Source organism: Cnephaeus nilssonii (genome assembly GCF_951640355.1).
Source record: "Cnephaeus nilssonii genome assembly, chromosome: 14".
NCBI classification, from domain to species: domain Eukaryota; kingdom Metazoa; phylum Chordata; class Mammalia; order Chiroptera; family Vespertilionidae; genus Cnephaeus; species Cnephaeus nilssonii.
Window position 1 is genome coordinate 73,056,375 of NC_137085.1, and position 19,852 is coordinate 73,076,226.

Genomic DNA, 19,852 nt, shown 5'->3' on the forward strand with positions numbered 1-19,852 from the left:
CTGAGGTCAGAGAGGGACCAGGACTGACAGCTCTGATTTGAATCAGGAGGTCGGATACTGTAGCTGGTCTGCAGCCTCCAGTGACACATCTCCCCACTCTGCAGGCAGGGGAGTGGAGGGTGCTCAGAGGAGGGGCCTGGCCTGGGGAGGGTTCTGGAGCCCCGTCACAGAGCCAGAGACCCCCCAGGAGGCAGAGAGCTCCGAGGGTAAGGGGAGAACTTGGCTCTCCAGCGGCTCCTTCCTTCCCAAATAGCAGGGATGGCGTTGGAACTGCTGTCACTACACCGTATCGTTTTCAGGATCCACAGAAATAAATATGTCCACCATTAGACAAACTTCTCCCGTCAGTGAGAGCTCTTCAGAGGCAGCACAACCCTCTGAGCAGCCATCTGCATGACGTGTGATTTTCACCTTTAGATCACAGTGGCTGAGCCATGCCCAGCAGCACAAAGGTACGAGCTGTTGAGAATGAACAGCAGATGAATATGAATAAGTGTAAAAATGAAACTAATGTAAAATGGTAGATCCATCAACTGTCTGAATTAAAAGGTACTGCTTAGTTACAGATTTAAATAAAAGTTGCAAAAGTTCTATACTCAAGTCAGCAAGTAATGTGAACCCTGAGAAAGAAGACACTGACTAAGAAGGGCTCCTGGTTGCTAACTGGGCTCAAATAAAAACGAAAAACAAACAAACAAAAAACCGGAGCCTAGCAGCCATTTTACACAGGGGCCTCTCACACAAGCCACTTCAAGGAGAGGCCGGCACTGAACTGCCCGCGGGCACTGTGTTTGCCACCTGGGCCAGCCCTTGTAAGGAGGTCCTGGAGTCCTATTTCAACCAATAGGACTGAGGCTTTCCCCAGCCAATCGGAGCTGTGCAGCTCCGACCAACCAGAGTGGCTCTATTCTGACCAACTGGGACAGTGCCTTTTGGACCAATCAAACTGCAAGGATTTGGAGGTCTTATTTGCATGAGGACCAATCAAGGACCAGAGACAGAGACTTCTGTCCAGAGGTCCCCTCTGGCTCTGAGAGTGTGCGTCCCCTTTCCACTGAAAACAGAGAATTGTGTTTCCCCAGCTGAGCTGAAACATGGAAAATGTCTGGATGAGCAGAGAGGACCAGACCAGCGTAGGCCAGAGCAGACTGGCACAGGTCGAAGCAGAGTGGAGCAGACCGGCCAGCACAGCACAACACAAACCTGCAGAGAGCAGAGCAAAACTGTCTAGCCTGACAGGGGCCTGGCCGTGGGGCTGCCTCACAGCTCGGCTGTATCACAATGGAGCTGTTTCGCACTGAATCAAGTTTCCTTTTTCACATCACCCCCAAATTGGGGGTTCCTGTTGGCACTGAATTGGTGCCAATGGTCATCGGTTGACAATACGTACAGTAAGTAGTCCTCCCTTATCTATGGGGAGTATGTTCCGAGATCCATAGTGGGTGCCTGAAATTGCAGATAGTACCGAACCCTACATATACTATGTTTTCCCCCTACATATGCATACCAATGATAAAGTTTAACTTATAAGTTAGGCACAGTAGGAGAATAACAGCAACAATAAAATAGAACAATTATGACAATATACTGTAATAAATTAATGTGTGGTCTTTCTCTCACAATATCTTGTTGTGCTGTACTCACCTTTCTTGTGATGATGAGATGAAGTGGGGTGAATATGGTGGACAAAGGGAAGATTTCATCATGCTACTCAGAATGGCATGTAATTTAAAACCTTATGAATTGTTTATTTTTGTAACTTTCCATTTAATCTTTTTGGACTGCGGTTGACTGCAGGTAGCTGGAACCATGAATAATTGGGGGCTACTGTAATATTTTTGTTCTATTCTCAGACACAGTTTGAAAAATGTGTACATTAACCCCTATCTTTTGATCAGTGCCTTGACTTCTGTGAATGATTACATTTATGAATCCAGTGTTCAATATGTGAATCATCTACTAGTATTATCAATAAAATCTATTTTGGCCCATTCGGTGTGGCTCAGTGTTTGAGCGTCAACTAGGAGGTCACAGTTTGATTCCCAGGCGGGCACATGCCTGGGGTTTTGGGCTCGATCCCCAGTAGGAGGCGTGTAGGAGGCAGCCAATCAATGATTCTCTCTCATCATTGATGTTTCTATCTCTCCCTCTCCCTCCCTCTCTCAAATCAATAAAAAGTATATATATATATTTTAAAAGTGAAAACACAACCTAGAGAGTAAGAGAAAATGTTTGTGAATCATATGTCTGATAAAGGACTTGTATCAAAAATAAATAAAGAACAGCTTAATAATAAAAAGAAAAGAAACCTAATTTAAAATGTACAGAGGATATGAATAGACATTTTTCTAAGAAAGACATACAAATCGGCAATAACCACATGAAAATATGCTAAACATTGTTAATCATCAGAGACACGGAAACCAAAACCACAATAAGATACTACTTCACACCCACAAGTCACGGTTAGAAGAAAAAGTTAGACAGTAACAAGGATTGGCAAGGATGTGGAGAAATCAGAAGGTTATACAATGCTGACAGGAATGCGCTGATGCAATTGCTTTGGAAAACATTGTCAGTTCTCAAAAGTGTGTGGGGCACTGAGTAGCAGGGGGCAGTCCTTAGAACTCACAAAGGTTAATCCCAAAGGTTAATCCTAAATTCCACTTTTATCAACTATCAGATGAACACCAACCACATGTGGAATACTGTGCCAGGTGGAGGGGGGTTAAGGATGAATAAATACAGGGCCTGTCCTCCCATTTAAAACACTCATATTTCCTCAACATAATAAAAGCCATATATGACAATACCATACTCAATGGTGAAAAGCTGAAAACTTTTCCTCTAAGATCAGGAACAAGACAAGGATGCCCACTCTCACCACTTCTATTCAAAATAGTATTGGAAGCCCCAGCCAAAGCAATTAGGCAAGAAAAAGAGATAAGCCTGGCCGGCATGGCTCAGGGGTTGAGCATCCACCTATGAACCAGGAGGTCACGGTTCAATTCCTAGTCGGGGCACATGTTTGGATTATGGGCTTGATCCCTAGTGTGGAGCGTGCAGAAGGCAGCCAATCAATGATTTTCTCTCATCACTAATGTTTCTATCTCTCTTTCCCTCTCCCTTCCTCTCTGAAATAAATAAATATACATTAAAAAAAAAAAGAAAACGAAAACTGTACTTTGTTTCCCTGAAATACTCAACTTAGTGAGGCAATCATTGGTCCCATCCTGTGCAACAGGAGATAGTAGGTAAAGGAATCGGTCCAGCTAATTCTGTCACCAAGTGTTTTTTATAGCTACAATAAAACACTAGAATGTGGGATCCGATTCTTTGTAAGAAAGGTTCCTGATGAGAGTGTGCCTTCTGTGGGAATGTGTTTCAAAGCTGTCCGAGAGGCGGGGAGGGGAAGGGCCTCCTTGGACGAGACAAACACCTGTAGTCTTCACTTTTCTAAACCAGAGAGATCAAGGACCACCTCATCTGCCAGGGAAGCCCACGCAAATTGAAACCAGCTTCTTTGGAGAACTATTTAATTCCAAGAAACTGGGAATAATACTTGCTATCATATCTCAAAGGTATACGTCCATTACAACCGGATGGAGCATGTACAAGGGAGGGCAAAAGTAGGTTTACAGTCATGAGTACGCTAACATTTATTCTCATTTATTTTTCTACTAGAAGCCCGGTGCACAAAATTCGTGCACGGCGGGGGGTTGTCCCTCAGCCCAGCCTGTACCCTCTCCAATCTGGGACTTCTGGAGGGATGTCCGACTGCCCGTTTAGGCCCGATCCCACGGGCCTAAACGGGCAGTCGGACATCCCTCTCACAATCCAGGACTGCTGGCTCCCAACTGCTTGCCTGCCTACCTTCCTGATTGCCCCTAACCGCTTCTGCCTGCCAGCCTGATCACCCCCTAACCACTCCGCTGCCAGCCTGGTTGATGCTTAACTGCTCCCCTGCCAGCCTGTTTGCCCCAACTTCCCTCCTCTGCCAGCTTGGTCATCCCTAACTGCCCTCTCCTACAGGGTTGATCACCTCCAACTGCCCTCCCTTGCAGGCCTGGTCCCTTTCAACTGCCCTCCCTTGCAGGCCTGGTCCCTCTCAACTGCCCTCCCTTGCAGGCAGGGTGCCTCCCAACTGCCCTCTCCTGCTGGCCATCTTGTAGTGGCCATCTTGTGTCCACATGGGGGCAGGATCTTTGACCACATGGGGGCAGCTATATTGTGTGTTGCAGTGATGATCAATCTGTATATTACTCTTTTATTAGCTAGGATAGAGGCCTGGTGCACGGGTGGGGGCCAGCTGGTTTGCCCTGAAGGGTGTCACAGATAAGGGTGGGGGTTCCCTTGGGGTGTGGGGCAGCCTGAGCGAGGGGCCTGTGGTGGTTTGCAGGCCTGCCACGCCCCCTGGCAACCCAAGGGGAGGCCCTGGTATCTGGAATTTATTTTCCTTCTACAATTGAAACTTTGTAGCCTGGAGCGGAGCCAAGCCTGCTGCTCCCTCAGGGGTGGCAGCCATTTCTGTGGCAGTTAATTCACCTTCTACAATTGAAACTTTGTAGCCTTAAGCGGGTGAGCCTGGCCAGGGTGTGCGGAAAACTTTGCTTCCCCTGTTGCCGCCGGCAACCCTGGCCTGCTCTCTCAAGCTCCATTCTGCCGCCATTTGTTTGAATTTGTTTACCTTCTATAATTGAAACTTTGTAGCTTGAGTGGAGGCTTAGGCCTGCCACAGCTATGGAAAGCTTGGCTTCCTCTGTTACCTGGGAAACCTTGCTCTCTGTGGCTGTAGCCATCTTGGATTGGGATTAATTTGCATACCCGCCCTGATTGGCTGGTGGGCGTGGCTTGGCTGGTGGGTGTGGCTTATGTAGCAGAGTGATGGTTAATTTGCATGTTACAATTTTATTAGAGAGGATTATATATTTCTCCATATGTACAGCTGTACACCTACTTTTGCCCACCCTTGTATATTAAACTGAGGAAACTGTGCCATCATTGTCATTTAAACCTGCAGAAAAGTCACTTCTCGAAGCAAAGAGCAGCAACACCAAGTGAAGGCTATGTCTAAGCCCAAACATACTGGAATGTCTCTTACAATCAATATCAGCAGGTTTTTACTTGAAAAGTAAACTTTGCAATGACTAATTTTATGACTATGTCTTATTAAGATTTTTAAAAAGTCAGGAAGTCTCAATCCTATATAATAAAAGGCTAATATGCAAATTGACCGAACGATGTACAGACCGGTCGCTATGACATGCACTGACCACCAGGGGGCAGAAGCTCAATGCAGGAGCTGCCCCCTGGTGGTCAGTGCGCTCCCACAGGGGGAACGCTCTCAGCCAGAAGCCGGGCTCACAGCTGGCAAGCTCAGTGGCGGTGGCAGGAGCCTCTCCTGCCTCGGTGGCAGTCAGATATCCCCTAAGGGCTCCTGGACTGCAGGAGGGCGCAGGCCAGGCTGAGGGAGCCCGCCCCCCGCAAGTGCACAATTTTGTGCACCAGGCCTCTAGTAAATGAATAAATAGAAATGGGGGTTTCAGTTACTTTGCTAACTTTCTGTTTTTGAAATTACACTAGCCTTTCTTCACTTAGACATTCACTTATATTATTTGACAACATGTAAAGCCTGATTTTTCTTATCTGAGCTGAAAAAACACAGAACTAGAAGCCTGGTTGAAGGTCAGGCTTTTCTTGCAATTTCTTTTGTTTTCTTTTAAGCATCTTTGGAGGCTGTATTATTAGCTCTTTCAGCAATGGGAATTTAGCTTATACCTGGCCTTAGTTCAGTGACATTTTCATTAGGAAGAAAAGATACAAGCTTGAGAAAGCTAGTAAAAACATTATCAAAAATAACAATTTTTTAAATCAAAGTCAATAACAACAATGTTAACAGTTATTGGCTGTTTACTCTGCGTGCCAGGCACTGTGCTAAGCATATCTCAGGCATTGGACCCACTTAAACGCATCCCAGTGTGCCTGGGGCAAGTGTATGTCTGCCATCTCACCATAATTACAAAAGGCGCTCTGTTTCACTCTCAAAAGCTTCATGTTCCACAGTTCACAACTGCATAGTCACCCTACTTAACACTCACAGTTACCCCATAGGTCTGTTGGTTGGTCAGCCATGCACCCATTCCTTCTTTCATTTGTTCATTGGCTCATTCATTCCAGAGAATAGAAAAAAATACTCTATCCAGTCCAAACTTCTCAGTATTTCTGAAGCAATGGATGTCGATTTGCTTTAGGACATATCTTGTGGAATTACCTGTACTCCACAGACTTGAGGAAGAACCTCAGCAGCCCTCCCAGGAAGGTGTTACACACTCTGCTGTCTGCAGATGGTATGATGGCCATCCCAGGGAGAGACTCTAAAGTTAGGTTTGACATTTAGGCCAAGAAGTAAAAAATTCCTCTAGGTTATATAAACTACACAGAGGGGCAAGCATCTATTGCTTAAAAGAATACAGGCAGCCCGTTTCTGAAAAGACATGACTGTGTTTAGAAGCCAAGGCCAAAGACACTCAGCCAATTGTAAAACAGATGTAATTCCACTGGTGTATTGTGGGAAACAGTTGGAAGGCTAAATACCGGGCAGGCACAGTAGTCAAAAAAGTATGTGGTTTCTAAATGACCACGCAGCACATTTGGGGAACTGCTCAAGGGGTCAGGGGAAGACAGGCGTTGGGGGTGGGGGTGGTATTTACTCTGAGTGACTGAATCAGCCATCCTGTGTCAACATGTGGCCAGGATGCTCCATCTACGGGCATGTGTCCATGGAGAGGCTCCAGCTCTTACGCCACTGCTTAGGGGACTTGCTGAGCTGAAGCCATAGGAGTTGGACAAGTTGAAGACCACCCAGCATTTCTGGACAGTCTGTTCTGTATGGAATTCCAAACAGAATAACTTTTATTAGTTGCTGAGGGGAAAATGTGTTATCACAAGTAAAATAAATAGCGAGGAGTTCGGACCTACTCATGGAACCGCTGCCTCTGCTTTCCACCTGAGCATTGCGGGTAGAGTAAGAGTGGCTATTCTCTAAGCATCTCTCGTCCTCGCCAATAATTTCTAAAATAGTTTTATGGGTTTCACAGAGGAAGTGGAGGGCCAATCTCCCTCTTCCTTTTAATTCAATGCTTGATGAAAAAGTAAGGTTGGAAATACTGGATGCTAAGATCATGTCCTATACTAGCCGCCCATTGCAGGAATACTCCTGCGAGAATAGGGCTTCCTGCAGCCTGAGCGAAGCTCCCACCCGTCTCCGCTGCCTCGCTCCCTCCCTTCTCCGCTGCCTCGCTCCCACCCATCTCTGCTGCCTCGCTCCCACCCATCTCTGCTGCCTCCCTCCCACCCGTCTCCACTGCCTCGCTCCCACCCGTCTCCGCTGCCTCGCTCCCACTCATCTCTGCTGCCTCGCTCACTCCCATCTCCGCTGCCTTGCTCCCTCCCATCTATTCTGCCTCGCTCCCTCCCTCCCGTCTCCTCTGCCTCTCTCCCTCGGGTCTCCGCTGCCTCGCTCCCTCCCTTCTCCACTGCCTCGCTCCCACCCATCTCTGCTGCCTCGCTCCCACCCGTCTCCACTGCCTCACTCCCTCCCATCTACTCTGCCTCGCTCCCTCCCTCCCTTCTCCGCTGCCTCACTCCCTCCCTTCTCCCCCGCCCTGCCTGCTTCCCTCTTTTCTCCACCGCCCTGCTTGCTTATTTCTCTGCAGCTTTGCTCCCTTCTGCAGTGCTTGGCTTCCTTCTCCACTGTCTTCAGTCTTCGCTCTGCGCCTGGATATGCAAGTTAACTGCCATCTTGGCTGGGTTAATTTGCATATCACTCTTGATTGGCTGGTGGGCATGGCTGGTGGGCGTAGTGGAGTGATGGTTAATTTACATATTACTGCTTTATTAGATAGGATAATAAAGAGCTAATATGCTAATTAGACCAAACAGCGGAACAACCTTCCAGAATGACCAGTGGGCAAGGCAGCAGGGGCTGCGAGGGCCCAGGCAGCTGGGGCTGCAAGGGCCGTGCCCCTTGCACAAATTTCATGCATCGGGCCTCTAGTTCTTCAATAAAATGCATTACTAAATAAATCAGAAATAGAGCTGCAAAGGTGAAAGGCAAAAAGCACTTTACTTGAAAGTAAATACTTTGAAAAACTGTTTGGAGTGTGGAAAATGTAAGCTATGGTAGACCATTGTAACCTGCAGTGTGTACTCAGGTAAATGATTGAGGGCACAAGCAGGGGAATCACACCTATCATATCAGGCAGGTTTTTCAAATGAATTTTTACTCAATGTCTTACATAAACAGCAAAGATGACTGCTCAGACTCCTCAGGAAATTCAGACTTGCTGGGTAAATTCTAACAGAGGTTTAGAGTAGTCAGACAAAAAGACTTTACATTTAATCATGAAAATTATGTTCTGATTATTTTAAAAAATCAAATGATTTAACTTTCTATTTCTCTTTCTAAATCTCCCCTTAACAAATTCCTGGACTATAACACTTCATAAAAAACAAAATTAAAATATACATTCCAATTTTTGAGAGTGATATGAAAAACGACAAATACCCTCCGACTGACAGGAGGACGGCGGTTCTGAGGTTGAGCACTTTCCAAATGTAACACTATAATAAAAGCCAACCTGAAGACGGGAAGAAAACGACAAATACCCTCTGACTGACAGGAGGACGGCGGTTCTGAGGTTGAGCACTTTCCAAATGTAACACTATAATAAAAGCCAACCTGAAGACGGGAAGAAAAGCTGCTATGACAGCCCAGAAACAAAACAAAAGACACAATAAAACTTCAGGAATGAAAAATGCCCCAAACATTTTTTAAAGTCTACTGAGATACTTTATAAATTCTATTAGACTTCTACGTATTTAGTTAATCTATATATTTAACATGAGCCTCCTCAGAAAGAGCATTAGCTGTCTTTCCTAAAACTAGATAAATTGGTTTCAATGTTTATTTGAAAGATAAAACAAGAATTCCCTGAAGAAGAATGAGTGGGAACAAGCCCTAAAACAAAGTATACTGGTACATGAATACACAATAGGCCAGTGATGGGCAACCTTTTGAGCTTGGTGTGTCAAACTTCGCCAAAAAACCGAGCATAACTCGGGTAGTGTGTCACTTAGAGGAAAAAACATTATTTCGCAAATGTTTCATCCTCAGGAGTAGCAAATGTTTCATCCTCGGCATGCGGCCGCCTCAGCGGCCGCGTGTCATCAGAAATGGCTACGCGTGTCAGTGCTGACACGCGTGTCATAGGTTCGCCATCACTGCAATAGGCCAAAGAATCAGAAGAGAAAATAACAAAATAGCCCAACTACATACAGAAATTGAGTATTTGATGAAAGGAGCATCTTAAGGAGGCAGGGGTTTAGGGGGATGGTTGCACGTTTTATCACACTCAAGATGACAGATTAACTGAGGGAGGACTGGTATTTTATAATGTTTAGGCTTTTTATGCACCTGACCAAGAACACTGTATCTTCCTATTTGTCCAGGTTTACTTTAGTGGACTTGGAGTATTTTATATATTTTCCACATTCTTTAAGGATGTTTACCATGCCTGAAAACTGACAAGATATTTCAAAGAATTTAATAATTCGGTTAGAAATTTGGCATTTTGTTGAAAATTAGTAGTGTTAAACAGCTTTTCATATTGGCCATCTGTATGCCTTCTTTGGAAAAATATCTATTCAGATCCCCTGCCAATTAAAAAAATTTTTTTTGCCTTTATTGATTTTTAGAGAGAGAGGAAGGGAGAGGGATAGAAAAATAGAAACATCGATGAGAGTGAAGATTCATCCATTGGCTGCCTCCTGCATGCCCCCTACAACCCTGCAACCCAGGCAGGTGCCCTGACTGGGAATCAAACCAGTGATCTCTTGGTTCATTGGTCTCAGAGACAAAGCCACAGCTGCGAGGGCCAAGGCAAGCTGCCGCAGCTGCAAGGGCCAAGCCCCTCGTACGAATTTTGTGCATCGGGCCTCTAGTTATAACATAATGCTATACTCAAACACTGAGCCACACTGGCTGAGCACCAATTTTTTAATTGGTTTGTTTGTCTTTTTGTTGTTGAGTTTTATGAGTTGAAAGCAGTATGGAGAGTCCTAAAAAATTAAGAATAGAATTACCATATGATCCAGTTATTCCATTTCTGGATTATTATCTAAAAAATATAAATAAACTAATTTGAGAAGATATATGCACCACTATGTTCACTGAAGTATAGCCAAGATATAAAAACAACCTAAGTGTCCACCCATGGATGAATGGATAAAGAAGATGTGATACACACACATACACACACACACAATGGAATACTACTCATCCATAAAAAAGAAGAAAATCTTCCCATTTGCGACAATATGGATGGACTTTTAGGGTTTATGCTAAGTGAAATAAGTTAGACAGAGAAAGACAAATACCATGGCTTCACTTATATGTGGAATCTAAAATACAAAATAACTGAACAAACCAAAACCAAAAACAATACACAGATAGAGAGAACAGATTGGTGGTTACCAGAGGGGAAGGAGTTTGGGGGTAGGTAAAATGGGTAAAGATGATCAAATGTTGGTGATGGATAGTAACTAGACTTATAGTGGTGATCACTATGTAGAGTATACAAATATCACATCTATAATAATAAAAGCATAATATGCTAATTAGACCAGACAGCTGAACAACCTTCCGGACAAAGCCACCGATGCAAGGGCCAAGGCAAGCCACCGCGGCTGCAAGGGCCAAGCCACCGCGGGTGCATCGGGCCTCTAGTTATAACATAATGCTATACACCTGAAACTTACATAATGTTAGATACGTATTTTATCTTAAAAAAAAAGTAACTCCTTCATAGAATTGTTGTGAAGCTATAATGAGATATTACATGAAAAACCCTTAGAACACCTCCTGAAACATAAAGCAATCAATAAATGTTAGTCATGATTATTTAAAAAAACCTCTGTAATTAATATGCAAAGGGCTCTAACAGATAGAACAGACAATATATAAGAACAGATGGGTAATGTAAGCAGAAAGATGGAAATCCACCCCCCAAAATATCCTACCTAATAAAATGGTAATATGTAAATTACCATCACTCCGCTACGCCCACGATTGGGCCAGCGGGAGGCGCAGGGGGCGGGACTCGGGGTGGCCGGGGTAGCCGATTGGGCCAGCAGGACGCTGAGCTCGCGTCGCCAGCGGCGGTGCGAGCTCAGCGTCTGCGCCATGGCTGTGCTGCGGAACAGAAGGGGCCTCTGGGGCAGCGAGCTCACATCCCACCACAGACCATCAAAAGCCGGGGAGCTGGGTGCCTGTCTGCTCCGGTACCAGGCCTTTCGGAAGCCTCCGCTGAGCCTGAGGCTTCTGAAAGGCCTGGTGCACCAGCGGACAGGCACCCAGCTCCCCCGTGATTGAAAGCGAAAACATGTAGGGAACCCTACACGTGCATGATTCAATCATGCACTGGGCCTCTAGTACTACAGATAAAAAACACTGTAATAGGAATGAAGAATGCCTCTGATGGGCTTACTAGTAGCTTGACTGAGGAAAGAATCTCGGAACTACAGGACTTATCAATGGAAATCCTGAAAACCAAAAAGCAAAGAGAACAAAGACTGAAAAAATCCCCAAAATAGAATAATCAAGGAATGCGGACAACTACAAAAGATGTAACATACATGCAATGGGTGTAACAGAAGAAGAAAGAGAAAGGAATAAAAGAAATATTTGAAACAACAATGACCGAGAATTTCCCCAAATTAACGTCAAATACCAAATCACACTTCCAGGAAGCTGATGGCACACCAAGCAGGATAATGCCAGAGCACTACACCGAGGCATATCATTTTGAAACTACAACAACAACAACAAAAAATCAAAGACAAAGAAAAATCCTGAAAGAAGCCAAAAGAAAAAAAACTTACATACAGAGGTAAACATAAATTACCTCCAACTTCTCAGACCATGTAAGCAAGAAGAGAGTAGAATGAAATATTTAAAGTGCTAAGAAAGGGGGCAAAAGCACCATGTAGAATTCTGTACCCTGCAAAACTATTCTTCAAATGTGAAGAAGAAATAAAGATTTTTCAGAGGCTAACAAAATTGAGGGTATTTGTTGCTAGTAGACCTTGCCTTACAAGAAATGTCAAAAGAAATTCTTTAGAGAGAAGGAAAATAATATAGGTCAGAAACTCAGATCTACATAAAGAACATCAAAGAGGGACTACCTGAAGACAAAATAAAAAGTTGTATTTTGCCCAGACCATATAGCTCAGTTGGTTAGAGTGTCGTCCCCATACACCAAGGTTGTAGGTTCAGTCCCTGGTCAGGGCACAAACTAAAATCAACCAATAAATGTATAAATAAGTGGAACAATAAATTGATGTCTCTCTCTCCTTCCCTCTCTCTCTCTAAAATCAATCAATAAAATATTTTTTAAATGACTGAGATTAACAGAGTAGATTAAAAAACAAGACCCAACTATACCTCGTCTACAAGAAACCCATGTTAAATATAAAGACACACATAGATTAAAATAAATGGATGGATAAAAATATACCATGCTAACACTAATCAAAAGAAAGCAAAAGTAGCGATATTAAATTTTAAACAAAGCAAGAAAACTTATCAGCAATAAAGAAGCTCATTAAATAATGATAAAGGGGTCAATTTTCAAAGAAGGTATGAAAATCCTTAACTTGTACATGTTTAACAACAGAATGTCAAATTATATGAGGAAAAAACTAATAGAATCACAAAGGCAAATAAATGAATCCACTATCATAGTTGAGATATAACTGAATATATCTGCCATCTACAGATTGCTTCATCAAACCACAGCAGAATATACAGTCTCCTTAAGCTTCACATGGAACATTCACCAAAAATAGACCACATTCTGGGCTACTCAACATACCTTAATCAATTTGAAAGAAAAGAAATCAAACAAAGTCTTCTCTCACACCACAACAGAATTAACTAGAAATGAGCAACAGAAAGAAAACTTGAAAATCCCAATGACATGGAGATTCAATAATATACTTCTAAGTAACACATAGATCAGACAAGGAACCTGTGGGGGCCCTGACCAGAGCTTCTAAAACCCTTGAAATTTTCCAAGTGATGAGAGCTGTCAAGGTTTCTCTTGTTAAGTCAATGAGGTGACTTTTGGATTTCACCTACAGGTGGGGGCTGGTTGCCAGGAGAACCAACCATCTGACTAGAGGATCTGACTTTCAGTCCCATCCCCCTGACCTCCAGGAGGGAAGAGAGGCCAGAGGTTGAAGCAATCACCAATGGCCAAGGATTTCATCAATTATACCTATTAATGAAAATCCAAAAGGATTGCTCCCAGATTGGTGGACATGTGGAGATTTGGGGAGAATGGAATCTGGAGAGGTGCATGGAAGCTCTGTACCCTTTGTCCATGCATCTCTTCCACATGGCTATTCCTGAGTCATATCCTTTTATAATAAATTGGTAATTTCTGAAGAAAATATTTTACTGTGAGCCATTGTAGCAAATTAATCAAACCAAGTAGGGGTCGTGAGAACCTCTGATTTATAGCCTGTTAGTCAGAAGTATAAGTTATAACCTGGACCTGTGATTGGTATCCTGCGTTATATATAGGGCATTAGCGGAACCCCCAATTTATAGCTGGTTGGTCAGAAGTACAAATAACAAACTGGGTTTGTGATTAGCATCTGAAGTGGAGGGCACTCTTATAGGATTGAGACATTTACCTGTGGAATTTGATGCAATCTCCAGGTGTATAGTGTCAAAATTGAGCTGAATTATTGGACACCCTGTTGGTGTCTGAAAATTGCTTGTTGTTGTGAGGAAGCCTACACACACACACTGGGTCCAGGAACCTAATTTAAGGACCAAGAAGGATTTATTCCTAGCATACAAGGATGGTACAACATCTGCAAATGAATCAATGTGATACACATTAACAAAATTAAGAATAAAAAGGTCATATCATTTCAAAAGATGCAGCAAAAAACACTGAACAAAATTCAACATCCATTCATGATAAAAACTCTCAACAAAGTGGGTCTAGAGGAAATGTACTTCAGTATAATAAAGGCCATATCTGACAGCTGACATCACACTCAATGATGAAAAACTGAAAGCTTTTCCTCAAAGATCAAGAACAAGACGTATGCTTACTCTCACTACTTTCATTCATCATAGTACTGGAAGACCTCGCTGGAGATATTAGAAAGAGAAAAAAAAAGGCATTCAGTTCTCAAAGGGAGAAGTAAAACTGTCTCTATTTCTAGATGACAGAATATTATATATACAAAATCCTAAGGAATCCATAAAAACCTGTTATAATAAACAAGTTCATTAAAGTTGTAGGATATAAAATCAAGAGACAAAAAAAATTTGTTTCTATACATTAACAATAAACTATCTGAAAAAAATAAAGAAAAAATTTCCATTTGCAATTCCATAAAAAATAATAAAATTATCTAGGAGGTGAACAATCTGCCCACTGAAAACTATGACACTGATGAAAGAAATTGATGAAGACACAAATAAATGGAAAGACATTCCATGCTCATGAACTGGAAAAATTAATGTTGTTAAAATATCCATACTCCTCAAAGCAATCTACAGATTCAATGCAATCCCAATAAAAATTCTAACTCAATTTTTCACAAAAACAATCCTAAAATTATACCATATGCAAAATCAACTCAAAATGGATTAAAGAACACAATATAAGACCTGAAACCATAAAACTCCTAGAAGAAAATATAGAGGATAAGCTCCTTAACATTGGTCTTGGCAATGATTTTTTTGATTTGACACCAAAAACAAAGGCAACAAAAGCCAAAATAAACAAGTGGGACTACATCAAACTAAAAACTGTATGCAGAGCAAAAAGTTTCTATAAAAGGCAACCTAAGGAATGAAAGAAAATATCTGTAAACCATATATCTGATAATGAATTAATATCCAAAATATATATAGAGAACTCATATAACTCAATAGAAAAAAGACAATCTGATTAAAAATGGGCAGAGTAACTGAATAGACCTTTCTACAGAGAGACATGCAAATAAATGCCCAACAGGTACATGAAAGGTGCTAAACATAACTTATCATCTGAGAAATGCAAATCAAACTACAATGAGATATCATCTCACTTCTATTTGATGACTATTGGATGACTATCATAAAAAAGACAAGAAATAACAAATGCTGAGAAGGTGAGAATATGGAGAAAAGCAAATCCTTGTGCACAGTTACTGGGAATGCAAACTGGTGCAGCTGCTATGGAAAACAGTATGGAGGTTCCTCAAAAATTAAAAATAGCCCAACCGGCATGGCTCAGTGGTTGGGCATCAACCTATGAACGAGGAGGTCATAGTTCGATTCCCAGTCAGGGCACATGCCTGGGTTGTGAGCTCAATCCCCAGTGGGGGCGTGAAGGAGGCAGCCAATCAATGATTCTCTCTTATCATTCAAGTTTCTATCTCTCTCTCCCTTCCTCTCTGAAATCAATAAAAATAATATTTAAAAAAATTTTTAATAGAACTACCATATGAACCAAAAATCACACTTCCGGGCATATAGTATACATATACAATAAGGAAATGAAAACAGGATATCAAAAAGATACTAAACTCCCACGTTTATTGCAGCATTTTTCACAATAGTCAAGATATGGAAACAACCTAAGTATTCATCAATGGATGAATGGACAAAAAAAGATGTGATATCTATATTATATACATGTATATGTATACACAATAAAATATTATTCAGCCTCAAGAAAGGAAATCCTCTCATTTGTGGCAACATGGATAGACCTATGAGGGCATTAAGGCAGACAGAGAAACACAAATACTATATGATGTCACTATGTGGAATCTAAAAAATCTGAACTCATAGAAACAGACTAGAATGATGATTACCAGGAACTGGAGGCTGGGAGAATGGGGAGGAGTTGGCCAAAGCGTATACAAACTTCCATGTATGAGATGAGTACGTGCTGGGGACGCAATGTACTAGTACAGCATGGTGATTATAGGTAACGATACTGAACTAACACTTGAAAGTCGCTAAGAGAGTAGAACTTAGATGTTCTCACCGCAAAGAAGAAATGGTACTTAAGTGACATGAAGGTGGTGGTCCTTTTGCAATAAGAAAATGTATGCATAAAGCACTTGTTACATAACAAAAAATGGTGGTTGCTAAAGGAAAAGCACTTGCACAAGTGTTTGAGCTGCCAGATCGACTAGCCTTTTTAAAATGGAAATTTCCAAGAATAGCTGGCAGACAAACAATGGTTGTTTAGACTTGAGTATTTGCACATCTTTCTCAAAAATTAATGAACACTAAGTACTTCAAGTACAACAACTTCAGTATTTGTAGCCAATGATAAATTTGAGGAAATTAACCAAAGAACTTATATGCACTGCCCATGGACATAGACAATAGTGTGGTGAAGGCCTGGGGTGATGTAGGGGCTCAGTGGAGGGGGACAAAGGAAGGGGGACAAGGGGGAATACTGTCAATAATAAAAAAGAAATTAGAATCTTAGAAAATTTATTTTTGTCAACATGAGCTTGACAGCTTCCCAATACTTAAAGACATTCCTGATGAGACTAGTGGTGACAGAAATTAATTAATGTAAGTTTTGATACTGTACATCAAAACATGTCAATGTTTGGGACATCTGCATAACAATGAACCAGTATTTTCCCAATGAACCATGAACAGAGCTACAATGTCCTGCTTGGACAAAAAACCCACTAACAGTGCAAAACACCAGTAGGTTTTTAAATCAGTATAAAAAGCTCATTGATATAATTTTATATTCTACATTACAACTAACTTAAAAACAATAACACCATTTTCAAATTTTGGTGCAAGGAGAATATCCAGTGTTCTGAGATATCTATTAAATACTGCCTTTTCCAACTATATGTCTGTGTGAGGCTAGATTTTCTTCATATACTTCAACCAAGACAACATATCACACCAGACAGAATTCAGAAACATACATGAGAACCTAGCTATCTTCTTTTAAGTTAGACAATAAAAGAGATGTACAAAAATGTAAACAATGCCACTCTTGTTAAACAACATTTTGCTTGGGAAAGGTCATTGTTGTTTTTTAACTTTATTATTGAACTAGAGGCCCGATGCACAAAATTCATGCAAGAGTAGGCCTTCGCAGCCCTGGCTGCCTCGGCCCTCACAGCTCCAGCTTCGTCCGGAAGGTTGTCCGGTCAGACATTCCACTGTTAGGCCGTTGGGTCAATTTGCATATTATGCTTTTATTATTATAGAAGTATTACAAATGTCTTCTTTTTTCCCCCCTTTGACCTTCTCCACCCCACTGCCACTCCCTCTCAGGCCTTCCCTGCACTGTTTGTCCATGGGCTTTGCATATATGCATAAAAGTTCTTTGTTTAATCTCTTCCCATCCCACCCCCCTTTTGAAATATGTCAGTCTGTTGCCTGTTTCAATGTCTCTGGATCTGTTTTGTTTATCAGTTTATTTTCTTCATTAGATTCCACATATATGTGAGATTGTGTGATATTTGTCTTTCTCTGGCTGGCTTAGTTTGCTCCTGGAGAGTATTATGCTAAGCAAAAAGGTCATTGTTTTTAATAAAAATATGCTATTTGTGTTAACATGTAATTAATTTTTTGTTATTTTTAAATGAAATAAAATATTTTAAAGTTTTCTTTTAATTTCAAATATGATATAAATATTGATAGATATAACCCACATATTAACAAAGCTCACTGGAATCCTAATAATTTTAAGAACATAAAGAGACCTAAACATCTGAAAACTATATTTCCAACATACTGCAGAATTTAAGAAAAGGAAAAACAAGGTTGGGTGAGAGGATAAACAGACATCACTTACAGCAAAAAGGCCTCATTCACAGCATCGAAGAACTCAGGCCAGAGCATTTCCTGAGGTTCATGGCCATGGTAGGTGAGCAGAGCTTCCACCAGTGGTTCAAAATCAGACAGAGTAACAAGTGGGATACAAACTCGTGATAGGGACCTTACTCGTTCAGGAGCCATTCTACAGAGTAAATAAAATAAATAATTAGCCAATCTTAGAGCCACAGATAATTAAAGACATGTAAACATCTTCCTGCTGAACAGGCTGATGACAGGTTACTGCTCTGCCCCGCCATGAAGAGGACTATCCTAATACCATCTGTGAACACTCTTTTGTACTCACTTCTCTAGAAAGAAACCCCGTCTGCAGTTCTCATTTTAACATCACTTATTTTCAGGACTTTGGCATAACTCACTATGGGCACCTCTAATTTGTGTTTTTTTTTTAATCTTTTAAAAATATGCTTTTTAAAAAATTGATTTCAGAGAGGAAGGGAGAGGGAGATAGAAACATCAATGATGAGAATCATTGATTGGCTACCTCCTGCCACTGGAGATTAAGCTTGCAACCGGGGCATGTGCCCTGACTGGGAATCGAACCAAACCGTGACCTCCTGGTAAATAGATCGATGCTCAACCCCTGAGCCACACTGGCCGGTGTCCAACTTACGTTTTAATGCCATTGAGTTGGCTCTGACTCCTGGCAATCCTATGAATGAGTAGTATCCACAATGCCCTGTCCTCAAAAGTCCTGCTCAGCTCCTGTTACTCATACCTTCTTTTATGGAATCAGTCCATCTTGTATTTGGCCTTCCTCTTTTCCTGCTATTTCCCCCAGCATTATCATCTTTTCCAAAGAACCCTGCTTTTTTGTGATGTACCCAAAGTAGGACAGCTGCAGTTTTGTCATTTCTACCTTCAGCAATGTTTCAGACAATGTGCTCTGGGACCCACATATTCATCTCCAAGTTACCCTGCCCAAACCAGAACCATTCCTTCCCCAAACGTTCTCTTACCCTGTGCTCCCTGTCTCATTTGCTCAAGCCAAAACCCTTGAAGTCCATTCTTGATAGCTCCCTTTCTCTTATGCCCCTTATCTGATCCAGCAGTAAATACTGTCTATTCATCTGACTACCTCTCAACACTTCCATTACTACCCTCTAATTCACTATCACTCCCAGTCTGTGTTACAGTTGGAGCCTCCTAACTTTCTCCTGCTTCTGCCTTATCCCCCACGGTTTATCATCAGAACAGTTCCAGCAAATCTTTATAAACATGCAGATCACTTCCCTTGTCTGCTCAAAGGTTTGCAATGGCGTCCCAACTCACACAGAGAATAAGCAGTCTCATTCTAGCCACAAAAGCTCTCTATGGTGGGCCCCTTCTGTTTCTCTGGCTTCATTTCCTCCACTCTTACCCTTGCCTGCTCTGCTCCAGCCGTACAGGTCTCCACCCACACCAGATAAGGTCCTGTGGGAACACGTGGCTAGCTCCTTCACGTCATACAGGTCTGAGCTCCAATGCTGCTTCATGTGAGGGTTTCCCTGACCATCCCATACAAATGCACTGACCAATATAGAAGCAATCAGCATATGTGGCAATTTAAATTTATTTAAATGAAACAAAATTTAAAATCCCATTCCTCTGTGTTCAACAATTACATGAGGCTAATGGCTTACAGTATTGGACAGTGCAAATTTAGAGCAGAAAGCTCCACCGGACAACAGTTTAACATAGCAAGAGCCCTCCCAGCCCACTGTGTACATCCTATCTCAGTGGTCAGCAAACTCATTAGTCAACAGAGCCAAATATCAACAGTACAACGACTGAAATTTCTTTTGAGAGCCAAATTTTTTAAACTTAAACTTCTTCTAACGCCACTTCTTCAAAATAGACTCGCCCAGGCTGTGGTATTTTGTGGAAGAGCCACACTCAAGGGGCCAAAGAGCCGCA

General features: G+C 42.0%; 1 protein-coding gene across 6 annotated transcripts in view; it reads right to left on the reverse strand.

Annotated features, from left to right (window-relative positions):
* The window catches only part of FANCC (FA complementation group C), a 272,848-nt gene that overhangs the window by 42,008 nt on the left and 210,988 nt on the right, over positions 1–19,852 (reverse strand). For 5 of the 6 annotated variants that reach the window (XM_079789833.1, XM_079789832.1, XM_079789829.1 and 2 more), the window contains one exon: positions 17,916–18,080. The exons of the other annotated variant lie outside the window; for it this stretch is intronic. In XM_079789833.1, the coding sequence (XP_079645959.1) occupies positions 17,916–18,080 (165 nt within the window). The remainder of the gene's footprint in view (positions 1–17,915; positions 18,081–19,852) is intronic. 6 annotated transcript variants of the gene reach the window in all.